This window comes from Neophocaena asiaeorientalis, unplaced genomic scaffold (assembly GCF_003031525.2).
Source record: "Neophocaena asiaeorientalis asiaeorientalis breed wild unplaced genomic scaffold, Neophocaena_asiaeorientalis_V1.1 scaffold134, whole genome shotgun sequence".
Lineage (NCBI taxonomy): Eukaryota > Metazoa > Chordata > Mammalia > Artiodactyla > Phocoenidae > Neophocaena > Neophocaena asiaeorientalis.
In genome coordinates, this window is record NW_020185339.1 from 12,856,481 (window position 1) to 12,880,116 (window position 23,636).

Here is a 23,636-nt window from a genome sequence, read left to right on the forward strand (position 1 = left end):
AAAAAAAAAAAAAAAAAAAAAAGTGCCTTGGTCATTCTTCATCCTTCACCGCGTCACGTAAATTTCATTTTGTCAATTCAAGGGGAAATGTTGGGATTTAGTTTGGAGATGCACTAAATCTATATATCAACTTGGAGAGAATTAACATCTTTCATATTGTCTTTCTATCCATGAACATAGGATCAATCCAGTCCTCCTTACTGTCTTTTAGTGAAGTTGTATAACTTTCTGTACACAGGTCTGTGTACAGATTACACAGTAATCTAACCAAATCTAATCTTTGGTTAGATTACTTAGCACTTTAGAATTGTCTGCAATTGTTTGGTCTTAAAAAGTCTATTTTCTAATTGTTTGAGGTCGGTGTATGTAAGAATAATTCACAATTATATACTGATCCCATATTTAGCCACCTAATAATTTGATGGAAGATTTTTAAAATTTCCTATGTAGATAATCACATCATAAGCAAATAATGACAGTTTACTTTCTCCTTTCCAATATCTTTATCTTCCTCATGGTGCTGCACTGGCTAACATTTATAGTACAATTCTGAATAAAAGTGAAGACAGCGGTCATCTTTATTCTATTGTTCTATTGTTCATTTCAGAGAGAATGTCTCTAATGTTTCCTCTCTTAGGGTGATGTTTATTATAGGATGCTTGAAGATACCCTTTACCAAGCTGATAAGTACCCTTTCATCTACAGATTACTAAAAGTTATTAATGAGTATTTTTATCAAATGTTTTTCTCCATCTATTGATTAGCTGGCTTTTCACTTTTATTCTGTAAATGCAGCAAATATTTATAAATTTTCTAATATACCATCTTTGTATTCCTGGAATAAACACCACTTGCTCAGTATATTACGTTCAGTTTGCCTTTGCATATATATTCACGACAAAACGGGCCTATAATTTTCCTTTTTTGTATTGCCCCCATCTAGTTTTACTATCAGTTATATTGGTTTTTGATGTAGGAGACATTCTGTTCTCCAGAATATATCTAAGATTAGAATACCCATAAAGTTTGGTAAAACCACCTATGCCTAGAGTTTTCTTCACAAAAGGATTTCTAACTACTTGCTTTCCTTTAATAGTAGTAGTACTGCTCAGGCTTCTGACTTCTTCTTAACCAAAATATAACACATTTTTTCTAGGAATTTTCCCTTTTGCCTAAATTTTGAAACTTATTGCCATGTTGTTCATAACATCCGTTAGTATGTGCAGTGACACAGACCTTTTCATTCCCTGTATGGGTTATTTGTGCATTTTCTCTTTCTCCAGGATAAACTTGCCAGAAATTTTTGTCTATTTTGTTCATCTTTTCAAAGACTCAATAGCTTTGATGATCTTCTACTGCATTCTTGTTTTCTATTTCTGCTCTTATCTCCTTCATCTTGTTCTCCTATAACTTCTTTAATTGGACACTCAGCTCATTTTAAAAATATAAATAAGGATTTAAAGCTATAAACTTTTCCTTGAAGCACTTTCTCTGTATCCTTGTAAGTTCTGCTATTCATTATTAGTCAGCTCTTAGTATTTTAAAATTTCTCCATTTTTATTATTTCTATTTTCTCATTAAGTCTTCTTGGTGCACTCAATTTTTAGTATTATGTAAAACCCAACTCTATGTCTAATAATATTTTTGTCCTATCATGTTCTTTTCTGATAACAGTATAACCACTCTAGCTTTCTTTTGGTATTTTCCTGGCATCTTTTTTCCATTCTTTTATTCCAACATTTCCATGTCCTTATACTTTGTTATCATATACTTTAATCCAACTTGACTATATTTTTACTTACTTTTTATTTCCATATCATAGTCTTTCTCTACTTGGTCTCTTCACTTTTAACTGATTATCTCCATTTTTCATCTAACAAGAACTTTAATATATCCCCATGCTCTCTGGTCTTCTCCCATTCCCATTGTGTTGATATTGCAAATAATTTTAGTTCTAGATTGTTATGGATCTACCTGATGTTTTAAATTTTTCTTTAGCCTTACTTTTTTATTCTTTTAAAGTTATCAACAAACTTTCTCTACGTATCTGATCACTTTTCTTCCCAAATCTCAAAGCATCTCCTGGATTTGTTTCTCTTTTAGTTTTAGTATTTTCTCCAAAAGTTTTTTTTTTTTTTTTTTTTAATTTTTTTTTTTTTTTGCACATCCCAGTGGACCCCCGCATCGGCAGGCGGACTCCCAACCACTGCGCCACCAGGGAAGCCCCTAAATTTATTTCTTTATTGGCCATGCCATGTGGCATGCAGGATCCTAGTTCCCTGACCAGGGATCGAACGTGTGCCCCCTGCATTGGGAGCATGGAGTCTTAACCACTGGACCGCCAGGGAAGCTCCCCCAATTTTTTTTTTTCCAGCTGCGTTGGGTCTTTGTTGCTGCGCACAGGCTTTCTCTAGTTGCGGTGAGCGGGGACTACTCTTCGTTGCGGTGCACTGGCCTCTCATTGCAGTGGCTTCTCTTGTGGAGCACAGGCTCTAGGTGCATGGGCTTCAGTAGTTGCATCACACAGGCTCAGTAGTTGCGGCATGCGGGCTCTAGGGCATGCAGGCTTCAGTAGTTGTGGCGTGTGGGCTCAGGAGTTGTGGCTCGCAGATTCTAGAGCACAGGCTCGGTAGTCGTGGTACACGGTCTTAGCATGTGGGATCTTCCCAGACCAGGGCTCGAACCCGAGTCCCCTGTATTGGCAGGCAGATTCTTCACCAGTGTGCCACCAGGGAAGTCCCCCCAAAGTGTTTTTAATTTGCATCTTTGTGTGGAAAATCTTCTGAAGCTTTGAAAGTCTGAGCACATGTTTATTATGCCCTCACATGAACTATCAAGACTTAAAATTCTAGTTTCAAATTTCTTTTCATGTTCAATTTCATATTCTTGAGCTGGGCATGGTAATGATGGTTTCTACCATACCATTCTCAAATATCCTTTTGTCTGTGCGCTTCCATCCATCCTGGTGACTGAGTCATCTATATGTAAGGTTGACCAAACCTTTGAGACAGGACTGAAAGTAATACCACCTTCAGAACACCAGTTCTCTCATACACATCTACTGTGAATATAAATTGGTTCAACTTTTCTAGATGGCAATTTGGCAATGCAGATCAAATATTTTAAAATACACATGTACCTTGCTTGACCCAACAATTTTACTTCTAGGCATCTATATGAAGGAAATAAGCCAACAATGTTCAAAGAAGTATACATAAGGATCCTCATCACAGCATTATGACATGAAAAAGAAATTTAAAACAAACTAATCTCCAAACACAATTAGTTAACGTCCTATCATCAAAACCTTACATTGATCCAGATTTGTAGAATTTTTAAGTAAAAAAAAAAGAAAGTCTACTTTTTGTTTCAGAAATGTACACACATAGGTAGAAAATATCTGAAAGTCTATTCTTCAAAAATATTGAGTAGCTTTCTCTAGATGGAGGGACTAAAGTGGTTTCTCATTTCTTCTTTTTGCTTTTCCACACCATTTGTTTTACAATTTGAAACTGACAGATCGAGTGGCTCTGTGATCAGTGTATCCTTTGCAAGTATCACTCTTTCAACCCACACCCTTTCCAACTCCCCTGAGCACACATCAAACTCCTAATTTATCTTTATACCCTCTCAATGATTACTACAGTGCTCAATGTATGTAAAGTATAAATATACTACATCAAGATGTTCAAGGATGCATCTCTAGAATAAAATGTGATTGTCCTCTATTAATCACCATAATAAAGGGATTCTTTAAGTTACAGAGAACAGAATGAATAAAAGTAACTTTCTTTTCAGAAGAAATCTTTCTTTAAATAAAATGTTTTTTCAATCCTAACATATAAAACAGACAAAAATAGAGTCATTGTAGTGGGGGGGGGGGAAGGAAGCTGATCCTGTTCACTTACCCTTCTTGTCTTTTGCAGGCTGCTATGAAGTTTGAAAACTACAATTCAATATATTCAGCTGACCCTATATATCATGTCAGAGCTAGAAGAGAAAGCAAAAATACACTCAATCTAATATTTATTTATTTAGCTTTTTTTTTGCAACTATAAATTACAATCACTAGTACACCTGTAATTCTTTATAGTGTGTTCAACTAAATAAGCAAACACAGCATAGGTCAGTTTAAAAGAAATCATAGCACTTTTCAGTGTAATTTGCAAAAGAGGGAAAAAGTCTTGGACCCACTCCTTGAAAGGAAATAAATATCAAGTAACCATAAAAATATTCAGTCATTTTCCAGGTCTTCAGGGAGGTTCATGCATGGTCCCAGGCAGAGCATCACAGTTCCTCTTTGAAATATCCCAGCTTTGCCAATGACATCTCTTTTCTCAACTGCATAACTTCCCAAAACATTTGATCAACTATACAAACAGAAAAGAGAAACACATAAATCATAAACTATTATCTTAATTATTTTTAATCTGTTTCACTGAAAATTTAAGATTAGCTGAAATGCCAGCTGGGCATCTCCTAATGATGTACCTAATGCTTAGACATGCTATCACTGCTTCACACTAACTTCTCCATGTACTTGTGAGCATCCCAGTTTTATGAATAAATAAGCAGTATTTACCAATTTTGCTACAACGATTTGTTAGATACATCAATGACTGACTACCATTTTAGCCCAAAAGAAGGCAGGCATCTCAATGTCCTGAGTAACTGGCAATGCTGCTGCCTTCTTGAGTAACTACACTCAATGCGCAATTACACAAGAGTTATTATCTAACTTATGCATCTTCTTGCTATAGTTTGCTGTATCTTGGCCATTTTTCACTTTTCATTAAAACCAACAGAGTAAACAGGAAAAAAAGGAAAACAAGAGACAGTCCAGAGAACTTAGTAACATTCTTTGTGAGTAATAATAGGGAAAGATTCTGTGTATGGCTCAATTAGAAATAAAAATAAATGCAGAGGATAAACTGTAAATTTTAATTATCTGTGCTTCTGAAAGTCCCCTCTATAAGTGGGAAGAAATTTGCTCTATGTTTTAGATAATAAAAGGTCTCTCTCTGACATATTATCAGATTAGATTGATTTAGATCAGTGGTTCTCAACCTGGGAGAATGTGTCCCCAGGTGTGCATTTGGCAATGTCTGGATATATTTTTCATTACTAGCATCTAGTGAGTAAAGCCCAGGGATGCTATTAAACATCCTACAATGCACAAGACAGTCTCCCACAACAAAGAATTATCCAGTTTAAAATAATAATAGTACCAAGGCTGAGAAACCCTGCTTTATATTTAACTGCCTTAAATCCTTTTTAGCACAAGGCACAGATAATAAACAGACTGTAAAATTAACAATAATTTACGACAAACCCACTCAGTATACAATGTGTAACAAATGCTGTGAAGTGAAAGGGTAAGAGGAACCAGACAAGATATCACTTTTATCACCATCACCACAACCACTCATGATCCTTTCTTCCTGTTTTCACAAAGTAGAGTACCTTTCATTCTTCCCTACAAAAACTTTTTTCTTTTCTTTTTTTTATTCAAACAGAAAGTCACAAAAATTATAATCATCCTTATCAGTTCACTCAGTCCCATGTAATTTTTTTTTCCATCTTGACCTTTTGTTAGCACTTTTATGAATTCATCAGTTTTCCATTAGAGTTCTGAAAATGCTCATTCATTCAGTTCAGCAGTATAGTCAGTTACCAGAAACCTGTACTTGTCAGAGTCTTTTCCATGAATTCTCTGAAGATGAAACCCTTTTATAGGAACATTTTTGCAAAAGCATCAGAGTACACCCAGAACTGTCTGTAAATGACAAAAGACTTAAAAATGACCACGGTTAAAGATTTGATGAAAGTTCATAATAATGCAATTGACAAGGAAATTTAGTTGTTTCTGAGACATACATTTTAAAGTAATAACTAGAATCATGACTTACAACATTATAGCAGCACATATAAGATTTTTAGAAATGTCATGTAATGTCTGAAACATTTATATTAACATATTTCCATACAAATAACCCAAAGAAAGTTTAGTATTAGTTGTTTTTTTTGTTTTTTTATACTGCAGGTTCTTACTAGTCATCAATATAATACACATCAGTGTATACATGTCAATCCCAATCACCCAATTCAGCACACCACCATCCCCACCCCACCATGGTTTTCCCCCCTTGGTGTCCATAAAAACTTCTTTTTTTAACAAGGAGAAAAAATATGCTTGACAACTTAACACAAATCATCTGTTCTTCAGCTTAAATCATATTATCTACCAATAGGTATTAAAAAAGATTTAAATTTTATTAAAGTCATAAAAAGTACTGTATAAAGACTGCTTTTATGCTCTGTGGGCTTTTGAAATTCAATGTTAATTAGAGACAGGTTTCACCCCTTTTCTTTTATGCATTAAAACCTAATTATATGGGATTATAAATAAATGACTATTTTCAACGTACTAAAGCTTGAAAACGCTAAACTAAGTTTTTATCAACATGATTGATTTTTCCAAAGAATTAAGATTCACTGGTTTACATGACAGAAAGATAGTAGGCATCCACTAGTTTTTAAGTATAAGAAAATTTTCAATGTTTAGAAAAATAAAAACAGGAAAATTTCCCACAGCTTCAAATACAAAATTGGCATGGACTTGTCCCTAGCCTAGTATCTGCTATTTCTGTTTTAAAACAATGATACATATTTAAAGAAAAAACAAAAACACAAAACAAAACACTGCTTTTGAGCTGTCAGGCCATATTAGTTTCTATGCCTGGTATTTAAGACATTCGGCTATAAAACCATAAGTAATCATGAAAGACTACATTAAAAAATATCCAGCAGAGTCCTGGGCTGACTATCCTGGATATATCATCCGCATGTCTCAGCTGATTTAGAACACAGTCATCTTTATTCCACTCAGAATTACGCTCAGGACTGCTTTATTAACTTACACGTGAAAGTAGAAAATACAGAAAAATATTTATTGTTAGTGCCTTGTGGGTTCCAGTAATTAAAATAAATCTGGGGAATTCCCTGGTGGTCCAGTGGTTAGGACTCTGCACTTCCACTGCAGGGGACATGGGTTTGATCCCTGGTCAGGGAACTAAGATCCCACATGCCACGTGGCATGGCCAAAAATAAAAAAATCTATTAAAAAATAAATAAAATAAAATAAAATAAATCTGACCATGTCTAGAGCTTGTTCATTTTTATTTCTTAAGGAGTAAATTCAATGGGCTTTATGCTCCTCTCACACTTACCATCTGGTTTATCATATACCCCTTAAAAGTTAAAACTGATTCTGCTTAAAATTAGAGTAAAATGAGGCAAATATAAGGATTAAATACAACATGTTTAAAAGATGCATTTGTTCCCAAACTCTTCACACATTTTATTAGACTTACAAAAGAGATTCAATATAAATGTACCAATGATAAAGTTGACTTGCGCTTACTATTACGTTCCATACTTTTTACTGAATTTCATGCAAATATTTTATAATGAATTAAGAACACTCACCATCCTGCTGTTTCACAAGTCCCTGTTGAATATATCGAATATACGTGAAAAAGTTACATACAGAAGTGATCTATGCCAAAAAGAAAAAAAAATGTTAAACAGTCAAATATCTCACATCAAAGCAAGCTTTATTAAAACTTGTGGTTAATGAGGAGCAACTAAGCCTGTGCGCCACAACTATTGAGCCTGTGCTCTAGAGCCCTTGAGCCACAACTACTGAGCCCACGAGCAACAACTACTGCAGCCTGCACGCCCAGAGCCCATGCTCTGCAACAAGAGAAGCCACCACAACTAGAAGCCCGCGCAGCACAATGAAGAGTAGCCCCCACTTGCCGCAACTAGAAAGCCCACACGCAGCAACAAAGACCCAATGCAGCCAAAAATAAATAAATTAATTAATTAAAAAAAGAAATTTGTGGTTAAATTACTTACCCTGTATCTGCAAAAAGGAGAAATATAATAATAATTGCTTGAGTCCCCTAATTTAATTCTGTGTTTACAGGACTTACTCTGACCTGTGAGAGCACATTTTCTGTAAAACAAGGATAAATTTTAGTTTTTTAAATTAAAAGCATTTTGCGCCTACCTTCTGGACAAGTTGTATATTCATTAAGACAACTAATATCTGAGAACCGAACATGTACCAGGCACTTTGTGATGCTGGGCTATAATGATGAAAAAGACAAAGGCCCTGCCCTTTGGGGCTTACATTCTAGTATAAGCTTACGGCATAGCTTTAACCATGGTTCTAGAAATAGAAGCTAAATGTGTTCATATATGTCCTGGGGCAAATTTACAAATGAGTAATCAGCTGCAGGGCAGCTCTCAGCTTTCCATTGGCACTTCAACTTCTCTCTCAGTTGAAAAAAACTTAAAAGTGACTGCTTAGGTCTCAAAACATGTTATTGACAGCTTTGCAGGAGAACAGCTTCCAGATGGGATACTTTTTGGTGTGTTGGGTTGGTATATATGCATTTAACGTGGCACCTAGGCCTAAGAAGTACAAAGGAATAAGCTACCGTACAAATACACTGAATCTTAACAATTACACAAAGGGTACACTACATTTAGACATACCAACCTTTCTCTTTACATACTACAACATGTAAAATTTGGTATGAGGGCTTTCTGGCTGGGATTAGGCTGAAAGCCTCTTTTTTTTTTTTTTTTTTTTTTTTTTGCCACACCACTTGGCATGTGGAATCTCAGTTCCCCGACCAGGGATTGAACCTGCACTCCCTGCACTGGAAGTGCAGGGTCTTAACCACTGGACTGCCAGGGAAGTCTCCCTGAAAGCCTCTTGAGAACAGTAAATGTATTTTATTCATCTTTAAATGCCTGGCACCAAGCATGGCCTGGCACACAGCAGACATTCAATGACTGCTGGTTAAGTGACAGGCCACCTGTCACTCCACTGCTCAACAGGATCAGGCTGGACTCACAGCAGCCCAGGTGTCAACCTCCTAAATTAGAAGCTTGACTGAAGATAGCTATCATTCCTTGTCAATGCAAAATTAGTGTAGCTCTAAGTAAAATAAAGTGGCCAATAGCATTTTATACAACATTATAAATTATATAATAAAGAAAAATATATTAAATGAACGTTAATTTTCAGCTATACTTACCAGAAATATGATACAAATGTGCCTCCATATTAAGCAAACACATGGAGAGTGTGCATTTAAAAGGGTAATTTTGGAAGTGGCCATTCAAATCACAAAAGAATTCTTACCTTTTCAAAGAGATTTAGCCTCATTGTTCCTTTATTAGAAAATTCCTTTAATGATCTATAACAATATTTAAAAGCACTAACTACTAGCTTGGGGAGGATAGACAATCAAGAAATTTAAGGCACAAGTGGTAAAAGTCCTTGGAACTATACTATTTTAAGCACAATTTACACAAGAGAAAAAGTAACCATCAAACTGATAAAAATCACCTTTTGGAAGCAGACATACCTGTTTGTCTACTATTTTTCTAATTTTGAAAGGACTCAGGTAAAGTGGTTTTAAGTATCAACTTTTAAAATAATAAAAAAGTGTTTAAGTTATCTCATTTCTAAAGCCAATATATTTTTATTTGAGCCAGGATTCAACACTAAGTCTTCTGACCTCTAATTCCAATTTTTTTTTAACATGCCACACTACCTCAGTATCCCCTAACAGCTCTAGTCCCAAGATTTCAAATCCTTGCTTGCCATTTTCACTTAGGGATGTCAACGTGTCTACCTATCATCTTGTTTCCAAAACCAGAGCCCTTCCTATTGATTTCCAAAAGCTCACAGTATCCCTCTCATCAGTCACCTCTAATTCCTTTTTTTCACATCTTCCCTCTCCAAACACTCACCATCCTCTGAACACACTGTTTTCTTGTTCCTTTATTCAGTCGTATGTACTGTTCCGTATCTCCCCAATTCCACCCATGCTTCAAAAGCCCAGATCGAATCAAATCCCAAGAACAGTCCCTGATCACCACCAGTAGAATGATCTTGCCTTCCACAAAATTCCCCAAGCACTGTGCCATTCGTTTAGTGTTTATCTTGATAACCTCGTCCACAAGAGCCATTCTTCACATTTCATAAAGGAGGACAACGTCTTCTTTAGTCTTCTCCACACAATATGCACCGCAAACACCTTGGTTTCTGGCCCCATTCCCACAAGAACAATATTCTTAACGATGTAAATTATTCTCTAAACCTAATCTGTATAATTATTTTACTAAAATACTGTAAAAATCTACTTTAACTGAGACTCTGATTTGTTATCATTTGATATTTGCACATGTTTAATGTGTGATATATAATGCAAGTATAAATTTAAAATCCTACAGTAAAAACTGCTATATTTAAAATAAGGTATAACATAGAAACTGAAAGTACAAAAAGTATTAATGACCAGGATAAAAATACCCAGGTGTTTGCTGAAGGATAGAATTTAGGAATGAAAATCTCCTCCCCAAAATTCAGAGGTCACCATACTACAGGTGTGGCATGGGGGAGTGTCAAACAGGACATAACTCTAGGTAGACCTGTGGCTCACAGAGCAAATACAGGATTAAGTTACCCAAATACCAACACTGTGTGATGCTGCTGAGAGTGTGACGTGCGTAACAGGAAAGAAGAACTACACAACTCCTACGACTGGCTTTAACAGACCTAGTAGTTAATCTCAACCAGCTATTTCCTCCTCTGCCTTCAAAATGGCCTGATGGGATTCAATTATTGCTTGCTGTGAGCTCTCTCGGGCTCTTCGGTCCCCTATACCGATCTAGTTCTTCACCACCAACTAAGCAGCTTCCTCAAAATCTTCTGAAGTCACTTTTTAAACAGCTGTGGCAAACGTTTTATGTACTGTTGGTTTCAGTCTTTCCTCCTCCCAGGACCAGTTGGAAGACAACTTGCCCTGCTACGAAGTGTGGGAGTCACCCCTGAAGGTATAAAACTGCCAAATATCTCTCACATATGGGAGACAGAGCTGTTTATTTACCAAAGTGAGAAAGTTTTATAATGAGAGTAGTAAAGGAGAGGACTAACCAAGCCTTCTGGTACCCTGTTTTCATGCTTGGTAAGACTTGGTCTAATTCACTGTCTTCTCAAACTATTTTTGATGGCAAGCCTCAAAAAGAAATAATTTACACAAAGCCCAGAACACATAGCTGTACATATAAGTATAACAAACAAAAATTCTGCTTATGACCCACTAAAGAGATTTCATAAGCAACTAATGGATTATAACATGCGGTTTTTAAAGAAGTTTCTAACACCTGATCTACCTGGATCCCACATATACGTTTGTAATTAAAAGGGCTCTCCACTGATGCTAAATTTGAAATCCCCACACTGCCCAGGGATTGGTCTTTGGGCTGCACAGACTTTAAATAGAAAACTGACAAGAGATTTAACATTTAAAACCAGAAAATATTAAATAACTACAACACATAAAATTTTAAAAGCTCAGTATCTTCCCTAAGACATGGTTTTGAAAACGTACTTTGGTCCTCCACATTCAACTGCAGACGCTTTCACAAATCGAATAGGTTGTAGTCCCACTGGTTCAATGCTTAGAGTATTGTTTTCCACTGCCTCCAGAACAGCCGAAGCCAACTTCAAAAAGAACAAAGAAGTATTAGATGCTATGCTGGCAGGAAAATATAAAAATTCTATTCTATAATAAACTGGTTTTTAAAAATTATTTCTTCCAAGGTCCACTAGATTTGCCTTAGCTAATGAAAAAGAAGGAAACCACATAATCTCGGTTTGAATTCTTTTATAATTCAAACATTGTTATGAAAGGCAATTCAGTTATAGCTAAATAACTTTTCTTATTATCTAGAAGGAGATTAAAGACATTAATTCCACGCCACCCCTTACCCACAATTAACATCCATTGGTTACGTCACTTCAAAATGAATATCCTAAGGCTTTAATTTTGCTAAATTTATGCATTATTTTTTCCTATTGGTCATTCATAACACAGCAATATGTGTTAATTATAGCTATATATTCACTGATCATGTATTTATGTGCACAAGAGTCTACAAAAGAATTAACTGAGGGCATCCCTGGTGGCACAGCGGTTGAGAGTCCGCCTGCCGATGCAGGGGACACGGGTTCGTGCCCTGGTCCGGGAAGATCCCACATGCCGCGGAGTGGCTGGGCCCGTGAGCCATGGCCGCTGAGCCTGCGCGTCCGGAGCCTGTGCTCCGCAACAGGAGAGGCCACAACAGTGAGAGGCCCACGTATCGAAAAAAAAAAAAAAAACCCAAAAAAAAAAAAGAATTAACTGAGTTATCAAATATTAAATGCCCAGATGGAGACGGTAGTAACTGATAAACAATTGATGAAATAGACAAATTTCATTCTGGCAAGATTACTCATACTGAACAGCCTACCTAAAACCAGAGCCACAATGACTAACATATCTACATATCAAAAGCATTTTACTGTTCATCTTAACTTTTCCTTACAAGCAGTGTTATATAATTAAATCCTCTAAAGACTTAACAAAAGACTCTTAGGATTAACTTTCTTAAACACTGATTAACAGGATATTTGTAGACAAACTTTCCACATGTAAGAACAAATTAAACTTATGACCTTACATTTGTATACTGCTGTGTAGTATTTTTAAAAAAATTTTTCTATCTACTTAATTCACTTCATTTTATCTTAACAATCCTGTGATACAGGCAAGGAAGGCATTTTTCCCCGTTTTAAAGATGAAGAAACTAAATAGGACTTCTTTTTAATCACATACAGATAAACCCAACAAACACTTTAGAGTGTACATAACTTACTTCCCTTGCACTGAACCTTGGACTAAAAATTAAGTCCTACCCCGTTACATATTTAATACTTCACTCCAATGCAACACACTGCAGCATAAGTGATCCTCTGCTCAAATAAGGAAAGAGGTTCAGTAAGTGAATGCCAAGAAATTATTACGATCCTAATATGGAATGGAGAAATGGCAAAATATGACACTTTATAACTTATTTATGTAAGAGATATTAAAATATGTAACATGACTCAGTAAAAGGTATAGGAACAACTTTAATGCATTTCTGTTCAAATGTGTTTTTAATTACCTCACTTTTTGAGAAGGTTAAACATGGAAAAATATCTTCCTGATAGATTTTGTCTAAGAAAGGACATGTTCTGTCCATTATGGGCTCATCCTTCCAAGATCTGAATTCATTATACAGGGATAAGTCAGCCTGACAAAAGAAAACACAAAATAACTTTTTAAAAAGTACAAACATAAAATAACTTTATAAAAGTGAAACCTAATTTAAATATTACTGAGAAAGAAATACTCTTTATTTAAAATAATAATTGAACCATTCTTGATTAGTTATAATACACAGTAGTAATTTTTCTTTTTTTTTTAACTGAAGTATAGTTGATTCACAGTATTGTGTTAATTTCAGGTATATATAGCAAAGTGATTCAGTTATACATATATTTTTCAGATTCTTTTCTATTATAGGTTATTACAAGATACTGAATATAGCTCCCTGTACTATACAGTAAATTCTTGTTGTTTATTTTATATATAGTAATGTATGTCTGTTAATCCCATACTCCTAGTTTATCCCTCCCCCGTCCTTTCCCCTTTGGTAACCATAAGTTTGTTTTCTACGTCTGTGAGTCTGTTTCTGTTTTGTAAATAAATTCATTTGCATCTTTTTTTAGATTCCACATATAAGTGATATCATATTTGTCTTTCTCTTTCTAACTTACTTCACATAGTATGATAACCTCTAGGTCCATCCATGTTGCTACAAATGGCAATATTTCACTCTTTTTTATGGCTAAGTAATATTCCATTGCAGCAATTTTTCTTTTCTTCTTCTTTTTTTGCGGTACACGGGCCTCTCACTGTTGTGCCCTCTCCCGTCGCAGAGCACAGGCTCCGGACGCGCAGGCTCAGCAGCCATGGCTCACGGGCCCAGCTGCTCCGCGGCATGTGGGATCCTCCCAGACCGGGGCACGAACCCGTGTCCCCTGCATCGGCAGGCAGACTCTCAACCACTGCGCCACCAGGGAAGCCCCGCAATTTTTCTTTTAAAAAAACAATCCAAACTCCCAAATGATTAGCTGGCGCTTTTCAATGTATCCACTATGGTGTCCAAGGACACTACTATTAACCACCTCGCCAAAAAAAAAAATAATAGTAATGTTGGAGCTCCCCTTAAGATACAAGTGCAGGGCTTCCCTGATGGCGCAGTGGTTGAGAGTCCGCCTGCCGATGAAGGGGACACGGATTCATGCCCCGGGCCAGGAAGATCCCACATGCCGCGGAGCGACTGGGCCCGTGAGCCATGGCCGCTGAGCCTGTGCGTCCGGAGTCTGTGCTCCTCAACGGGAGAGGCCACAACAGTGAGAGGCCCGCGTACCGCAAAAAAAAGTTAAAATAAAAAAAGATACAAGTGCACACTGTTCTGAATATAAAAGATGATAAGTCTTTTGTGAAAATAATCAAAAAGTAATTTGGAGCCAAGTTAATTAAATAAAGTGTTTGAGGGGCTTCCCTGGAGGCGGAGTGGTTAAGAATCCACCTGCCAATGCAGGGGACATGGGTTCAAGCCCTGGTCCGGAGAGATCCCACGTGCCACGGAGCAACTAAGCCCGTGCACCACAACTACTGAAGCCTGCGCGCCTAGAGCCCATGCTTCGCAACAAGAGAAGCCACCGCAATGAGAAGCCTGCATGCCACAACGAAGAGCAGCCTCCTCTCGCTGCAACTCTAAAAGCCCGCGCAGCAACCAAGACCCAACACACACAAAAATAAATTAATTAAATAATTTAAAAAAAAAGAATTTAAAAATAACATGTTTGAATAAACAGAGACTGACTAAACCGTGAAACCTCGTTTGGGGTCAAAAGTGACAGCAATTCTTCTGCTATTACCTTAAGGCATTTCCAAAAGAATTTCCAAAATATTTACTGTATAAGCTGCAAGACTAAAAGCAGCACACACATAGCCTCCTAAACAGACTATCTTAAAATATAACATTTATTTAGATTGTTTTGGCATTTCAACATCCAGTATCTACCATCTGAATTATCAGTAATAATCCAGGCTGGCACCCACCTTCCTATTCACTCTTCCAGTTGTCCTTTCTCTACCCATCCAATTTAATAAATTTTCCCAAGTATTCTTCTCTACAGATTCCCTCAGCCCAGCTCAACACTACCTGTCAACATACAAAGCTACATCCACCCACAGCCACCCAAACACAGAGTAGTGTCTCTCACTCGCCTGGCACTCTAAGCCAGAAGCACTGGATACACTATAAATGAAGCACTGACTGCAGCTATGACCTCTAGCACAGCTCAATCAGATGTGCAGGGAGTCTACACAAAAGTAACAAAAGGCTGACTGTACCCCAGGTTTCCTACAGACTTTCCTTTAAGGTGTATAATGGCAATCTCAAAGTGAATATTTTTCATCCCAATCCATAAATTCCTTGAATCAAAGCTAAAGGTGAAAGGATAAAAATATTAGCAGATAAGTAATACTTACATTTTCAAATTCACTTTCTTTGTAAAGGCTACCCTTTGATGGATATAAAGCTCAAAGTAGGTAGTGTTCTAAGGAAAGATTCTAGTTTAAAGGCAGTAATTAATAAGAGCTGACTCTGTCAGGAACTATGGTAAGCACCTCACAAACATTTAATCCTAAAAGCTGAGCAAGATAAATATTATAATCTCCATTTATTGATAAGGAAACTAGGGTTTAGAGAAATAAAATAACTTGACCAAGGTTACAGAGCAAGAAACCAGTAAAAGTTGACATCTGAGTGACTTGATCTCAAAGCCTTGCCTCATTACATGTGTGTGCACACATTCACGTGTGTTTTAAATGCTTTCAGAAGATACGTTATGACCAAATGCCCCCATCACATTTTCTGCAGAAACATGGACATGTTTCATTTTCCTTCCAATTGTTAGATCGTTTTTTAGGACTTACACAAGTCAAATTTATGTGTTTCTGCTGTCTAATGAAACTATTTGACAAGTTTTTCACATGTATTAGAAAACAGGGTATATGTGGAAAGCAAAAAGTTATATGCTGCCTATTCATATTTTAAGGAATTTTGTAAATTAAAAACAAAACTTTAAAATTTTCCATGAGAAAATATTTAAATTTTCTTAGTGTAGACAATAGGGAAAAAAGGTACATAATTACACACACTGAGAAACCATAGCAAAAATACAAGTTGTACCAAGCAATGAAAAATGCTATCTAGGGCTTCCCTGGTGATGCAGTGGTTAAGAATCCACCTGCCAATGCAGGGGACACAGGTTCAATCCCTCGTCTGGGAAGATCCCACATGCCGTGGAGCAACTAAGCCCATGCACCACAACTACTGGGCCTGCGCTCTAGAGCCCACGAGCCACAACTACTGAGTCCACGTGCTACAACTACTGAAGCCCACACGCCTAGAGCCTGTGCTCCACAACAAGAGAAGCCACCACAATGAGAAGCCTGAGCACCACAATGAAGAGCAGCCCCTGCTCGCTGCAACTAGAGAAAGCCTGCGCACAGCAACGAAGACCCAATGCAGCCAAAAAAAAAATACTATCTAAATTGAAAGAAATCAGAATTAAAGTTATGACTAAAAAAGCTTCTTAAATATTTAATAGAAACCAATGTGAATTTCAGATTTTGTCACATTCAGATTTGACCAAGTACTGAACTTCTCTCTCACTAGCATCTTTTTTATTAATAACTAAAAATGCAATTCAATTAAAATAAGTAACAACCTTGGTTATTCAATTTAATAATTGAGCAAGCAATTATTGGCTTCCATGCAAAAATCTGAACAAGCACACACAGCTTCTTAATGAATAATGATGAACTTGAATTCACAATGTAAAATATAGCTTTTAAGAAAAAAATGGGAGAAGGCTGCTCATTAATTAGTGATCAATCCCCTTGGAAATGTTTTCTCATCATATGTAAGTAAAAACTATTTTACTCAAAACACCTCAAAAAGGGGCTTCCCTGGTGGCGCAGTGGTTGAGAGTCCGCCTGCAGATGCAGGGGATGCGGGTTCGTGCCCTGGTCCGGGAAGATCCCGCATGCCACGGAGCGGCTGGGCCTGTGAGCCATGGCCACTGGGCCTGCGTGTCCGGAGCCTGTGCTCCGCAACGGGAGAGGCCACAACAGTGAGAGGCCCGCGTACCGCAAAAAAAAAAAAAAAAAACCTCAAAATATTTCCAGTTATTATCTCAGTTATCTTTATAACATATCTTTTAAAATGATATGGCTACCATTAGTTCCATTTTTCGTTGCTTAATTATCTGAACTCTAGGACTACCTTACTGATATAAAATTCTGCTTCTCCCAGAATTTAAGTAAAAGCAATGTGCCATTCTTCAAGAAAATCACCTAAATGTTTTCACACATTCTTATATTCATATTTTGCTTGAGCACCCTAGCAATAAATTTTGACTAGTCATATCATTAAAGCCACCCACTCTCCTTTATACAACACATGACAGTTTGCTCCCTAAATGAAATATCGAGATTAAGAAACTTACCAAGTTTCCAGCGGGTACTCCAAAATCAGCCAGGTAGAGAAGGGAAATGAAGAATCCCTGAAAGCAGCCAGCTCTAGATAATGCCTCCCCCATCTTAATATTGAATATTTTGTACTAAAAATTTTGCTGGCAAAAATCATAACCAACACCTCAGTGATGAGAATTAATAAGTATCAACAGTCAGAGGGGACAGTCCTGGATGAGTTACCTCTTTGCAGTCTTTTACAATTGGCTGTATCACACTGAGGTCCTGATGACTGCCACTCATAGCACTGCTTGTACTTTTATTTCTTGTATGCCCCTTTTTAAAATGTGTCTTTCCACCTGGCAAAGGCTCTTGTGTAGGTGATGTTGGAGAACTGGACAATACAAGTGTCTTCAATGCAGCTACTTCAGCTTGAAGTACATCAATCTTGAAAAGAAATCAACACAGTCACACACACTGAATATGTTTTATGACAGATGCAGCTAAATGTTAGCAATTTGGTTACTTTCAAAGATGAAATATAAGTTTAATCTGTATTTCCTATGGATTAATAAAAGGAAAGTAAAACCAAATTTTTTTTTTTTAAACCAAGTTTTTTGATGTTTCCATACAGTCTGGATTCAGCTGCTATTCACATCAGATGAAATTTTTTAAATTATCAAAATGTCTAACATTTCACTTATGTGACTTTTCAAAATCTTCAAAATATATTAAAAAATAGCTTATGATTAGTTGCTGTTCGTTCCTAAAATAGTAAAATCTAATAACATTTCAGTTGGCTTTTTTTTAGTGAATTAAGAAAATAAATAATAACTTTAAAATGTGATTATGTGGGCTTCCCTGGTGGCGCAGTGGTTGAGAGTCCACCAATGTAATCCTTTTGATAATACATGTGATTCACAAGGCTTTAAATCATTTGCTTCTAATATAAATGGACACCAAACATTCATTATTAATTATATATATGTAGTAGCTATTTTCTTCTTTATAGTTTCCTGTAGTTTTAAAAATCTTCTAAAGTAAGCACTGCTTTTATAATCAGAACAAATCCAATAAATGTTAAGGTATTTTTAAAATAGTAATCACTAATTTCTTTACATCTTATAGTATTAAAAGCAGCAGCAACTTACTTTTCCTTGTGCTTCTTTTAGCTGTTTTTCTGCTGTTGCCTGCTTGACATTTGCTTCTCTCACCATCTTATGAGCTTCCTGAAAAAGTTAACATCTCAAATTTTGGAAACAAAGTATCTAGCATTTGTTTTCAAAAATCTTTCAACATGTGTCTATGATTGAGGCAAAGATACACTAACAAAATTTTGCCTAAAATTAAGTATCCAGCGTAAACTGCTGAAATAGCAGTTGTCATCAGCCAGACCAACTATTAGGAATAAGGAATAGGTACCTTATTTTAGTATCTATTACCACTGAGGCAGCCAAGTTGAGTTTGATCATTCTGATCAATCCCTGTGTAAGGACTGCAAATGTGATGAAGGAAAACACATAACCCACATGTCAAATCCAACTTCTTTGCAGTTAGGTTTTTATAATTTGGTATATACACACACACAGACACACACACACACAATTCATTCATATTACTACCCACAGCAAAGGCATACAGAAGGGACAAGTAAAAATATTAACACATCAATAATGTTGCAGTTTATAGGAATAACAGTTGAGAAACCTTAGAGCTTCCAATAAAAGTATCCACAAAATGATATTAAATGACAATTTTGTGCAGAGCAATCTAAAAAGGCAAATCAGAGTTAACCCTTTAATAAGATCTTAACTTTTTAGTACCACAAATATGAAACTCTAGGTATTTAATTCCCCTTTATTCATATATCACTTATTCATCAAACACTTAGTCATGACACCTCTTCATGAGGTACTGTTCCAGGTGCTGATAATACACTGGGAAAAGAGACAAGGTCCCTGCTCTTAAGGAGCTTACATTCTGATTACATTCTAATAATCAAATAAAATATCTGAGTACAAATTCTGGATTTTATTCTAAATCCACTATGAAGCCTTATGGTTTTTTAAGGAAGAGAGTGACATGATCTTACTTGTACTTTAAAAAGCTTACTCTCCTGTATGGAATAATCCCTATAAAGAATAAGAATAGACTGGAACAGTATACAGGTGCTCAAGATAATCCCCCAAGATTTAAGAACATGTATTTTAGAACTTCAGTTTACAGTTCATGAGAAGGAAGGACGTGAGGGAAGGAGGAAGGAAGGAAGGAAATCAGCTTCAAAGACATTTAATCGTTTGACAACAGAAACCCTCACTAGGTCTGTTGACTGTTCAGGGGAGAGTAAAAGTTCTCCACACCAGAATTCCACGGTGGCACTCCCATTTGTCCATTTGCTCTTAGAGTACTGTAATGAACTGCAGCTTGTATGTGGCCCATGAATGTGAGTTTACAGATTATATTATTTTAGATAAGAGAAGCTTTACTATCAATGCTTTATAATGAGATTAACTGTGAGAATATGCCATGCACAATTATGCTGGTTATCTTGTGTCAAAGTCTGTAAGAGCTATCAAATTTAATAATGAGGTAAGCATCTTTCTTTTAAAAATAACAAATGTTTCAGCTGTGCTAGATTTTTCTGTGATGTCGCTGTCAATAAAACACTACTTGACAGGTAGTTTCAAAATAATAAACATATCTATCTGACCCACCAAGGTAAGTGATATTTAAACTATGAATGCAGAAGTAACTCATGCTAAGGAGAGAATATTTGTTTAAATGTTTGGAAATGGACTCTGGTTTCATAAATAGCGGACTATGCAACTTGAAACAAACTTCCTACAGAGAACAATTTTTAAAAGTGGGACATTTTTTAAAAATGTGTTTGAAGACATTAGAGAGCTAACAAAAGAGTGAAGAATCAGGGGACCAAGATCCAGGAGAACAGGTAAATCCAGGAAAGTGAGCTGGGATTTGGGGTGACTTGTCCCCTAGAGATATAAGGGATACATTGAAAAGGTATAACATACATGTTATTGGAGTCCAAAAAGGAAAGAGAAAAGAGCTAGAATGAGGCAGGAGCAGTATCTAAAATGATAATTCATAGGTTTTAGCAAATTGACAAAAGACATCAAAGGATATATTCAAAAAAGTTTGAAAACTTTTCTATCACTCTCATTCTGAAACTGAAAAATGATATAAGTATCATCTATATGAGAAGTCAGCGAACTTTCTAGAAAGGCCAGATAGTAAGTAGTTTGAGCTTTGTAAGCCATATGGTCTCTATTGTAACTACTCAACTCTGCTGCTGCAGTGTGAAAGCAGCCATAGACAGTAAAACAATGAGTGTGGCCATTCCAATAAAAATTCATGGGCACTGAAATATGAGCTTCATATAGTTTTCATATGTCACAAAATATTCCTCTTTTGATTTTTTTTTCCCCCACCTCTTACCATTTGGAAATGTAAAAACCAATCTTGTCTCATTAGGCTGTACGAAAGTATATATAGGCCAGTTTTGCCCTGCAGGCTGCAGACCTCTGATCTATACAAATATTCATGTCTGTATACTTACAAACTTTAAAAACAGAATTTTTTTCCTATCTGGTTAGCAGTGATTCAAATGAAGGGGATTTTCTTCTCTTTTTTACAAAAAGTGTTTATTCAACATCTTCTGATTAATTTGCAAAAACAATTTGTTGGTATTAGAGAAGACAAAAATTCACTAGAGAATGTTCTGGAAAAGCCTTCACATAACTGGCAATGGGACTGAAAATTCAGTATAATGACTTATTACAGGAAAAGAAGTACTTGTTCCTTTTGGATCAGTATATCTGTGAGTCAGCAGCAGCATTACATCTAAATTTTAAAAATGGAATTTAGACCAGACCTTCATCTGGATCATAAATTTAGAATAAGATTTCAAAAACAAGGTAACATATTCAATCACACTGCTCTCACTAAATAAATATACACACACACAATATGTTTTAGTGAGAATAAAATACTTTTGTACTATTATTAAAAATTTAAGCATTTTTATTATCTCACTCTTTTTAAAACTTTTGTTTTATACTGTAACATATTATATGTGTGTTAGTGTATGTGCATAATTTGTAAGTAAGTACATATGCTCTTAGAACAGTGTCTAGTACATAGGAAACTTTCAATAAATAGTAGGTCTCTTTATCATAATGAAGGTCCATGCTCAAATTTATCTCTGTGGCTTGAGACAAATGAAGTTCCATTTATGACTTTCATAGCACTTAAAGCAAGATCAAGGTCATGAATCTGAGTCCCAACTTTGCTCCTTACTCTAATTATGCCTCATTTTCTTCACAGACAAAATAACAATTTATACTATATGTGCCATATGGCATTGTTGAGAGAAAACTAAGCATATCATAGACATTTATTAAAACTGGCTGAAAAAATATAAAAACATCTTAAGACTACATATCTTTTTTTTCCATGTTAAATGTAGACTACTTTGTAAAGCATTCTTTCAACCAACTTCATTTTATATTTTACATTATCTCAAAATCTAAAATACTAGAAGAAAAAAATATATATATACATATATACACACACATATATAAAATTTTAGAGTCCTGTATTTGATACATTTAAGACTCAAGTTTGCTAAATACAAAGTATAATTATATTCAAGATTATTCATCATTCATAATAAATTCCTAATCTGAGTTTACAAGTTTACCAAAATTGTACAAATTGAGTTTATTCAGAAAAATCTTTAATTCTTAAAAAAACTACAGACACATATACATAAAATGTAGGCAAAAAACATCTTTTCATAAGACAATGGTAAACTGAAATCATGAAGGCACAACTGAGACCACAGAAAAATGTTTTGCCCTTTTTTTCTAAATTCATATTGGTTTGAATACAACTTTCTTCATTACTGAAATCATCTTTAATCAGTGTAGTTTCTTTCCCAGAAAGTATACACAGTTAAGGCTATTAGCCATTGTTAGGTTGGGGATAAGTTAGGGATCCCAAAACTATGTTTTTTAGATAACTTTTTCATTCACTGCATGAACCGCATTTCTGGTACTTCACATCCTACTATAGAGAGGGAAGAGTTTGTTTGTTCTCCCCCTACTTCATCTAACAAAATGCACATGTAAGTGCAGATGCATGGAAATAAGCAGGGTTAAAATTAAGGGCAGGCAGATAGGAAATCAAAATTAACATAAGTAGCATAATGTATTTGTTTGCTTATCTACTATCCATATATTTATAAACATTTCTTCTAACCAGACATTGCTGGAAGAAAAGTCTTGTTTCCGAGTCCTTCTACATATAAAAATGTAACAAGTTACACAGCTCCTGTTTCAGATCTTTAACTTCCCACTACCTCTATGCTTAAATTTATCTTCCTCTCATCTCTGATAACTAGCGAACTAAACAAGAAAATAAGTTAGTTTTTAAACGTCCATGAAAGCAAATGACACCCAAAAAGACAGGGGAGAGGGCAAAGGGTTGTGGAGAAGAGGGGGCACAGAAAGCCCACATGTTTGAAAATATCTTCTGCAATATTACTTGTAATGATAGAAACTGTGGAATGTACACTTGATAGATTATGATTATCATTACATTCACTATGTAGTAACATGAAAAGATGTTATTTAAAGTACAAAATATATTAGGATTACAACTAGGTAAGCAAATATATACAGCTAAAACTAAAAAAGATTCTGCATATACAAAAATAACAAAAGGTAAAGAAATTTTTCCTCCAAATTTTTTTTTTTTTTTTTTTTTTTTTTTTTTTTTTGCGGTACGCAGGCCTCTCACTGTTAGGGCCTCTCCCGTTGCGGAGCACAGGCTCCAGACGCACAGGCCCAGTGGCCATGGTTCATGGGCCCAGCCGCTCCGCGGCATGTGGGATTTTCCCGGACCGGGGCACGAACCCGTGTCCCCTGCATCGGCAGGCGGCAAAATCTTTTTTTACATTAAAAATTTTAAGAACAAATTTTTAGGGAAAAAAAGAAAATATTGGTAAAGTGATAATGACACTAGTCATTCTAGTAACACATCAATGTTTTTAATAAGGAACTTCTGAAGGCTAAAGGTCTTATACCCTAAAGGTAGTGGTTCTTAACCAAG

At 35.8% G+C, this 23,636-nt stretch overlaps 1 protein-coding gene across 3 annotated transcripts in view; it reads right to left on the reverse strand.

Annotated features, from left to right (window-relative positions):
• Window positions 1-4,009: 4,009 nt before the first annotated feature.
• Window positions 4,010-23,636, reverse strand: part of RAB3IP (RAB3A interacting protein) — a 155,921-nt gene continuing 136,294 nt past the window's right edge. For 2 of the 3 annotated variants that reach the window (XM_024736626.1, XM_024736627.1), the window contains 7 exons: window positions 18,656-18,733; window positions 17,748-17,951; window positions 13,075-13,203; window positions 11,478-11,590; window positions 7,921-8,020; window positions 7,489-7,558; window positions 4,010-4,370 (listed from right to left, as the gene is read on the reverse strand). In XM_024736626.1, the coding sequence (XP_024592394.1) occupies window positions 4,288-4,370; window positions 7,489-7,558; window positions 7,921-8,020; window positions 11,478-11,590; window positions 13,075-13,203; window positions 17,748-17,951; window positions 18,656-18,733 (777 nt within the window). In that variant the 3' untranslated portion in view covers window positions 4,010-4,287. The remainder of the gene's footprint in view (window positions 4,371-7,488; window positions 7,559-7,920; window positions 8,021-11,477; window positions 11,591-13,074; window positions 13,204-17,747; window positions 17,952-18,655; window positions 18,734-23,636) is intronic. The other variant, XM_024736628.1, reaches the window with a different exon arrangement.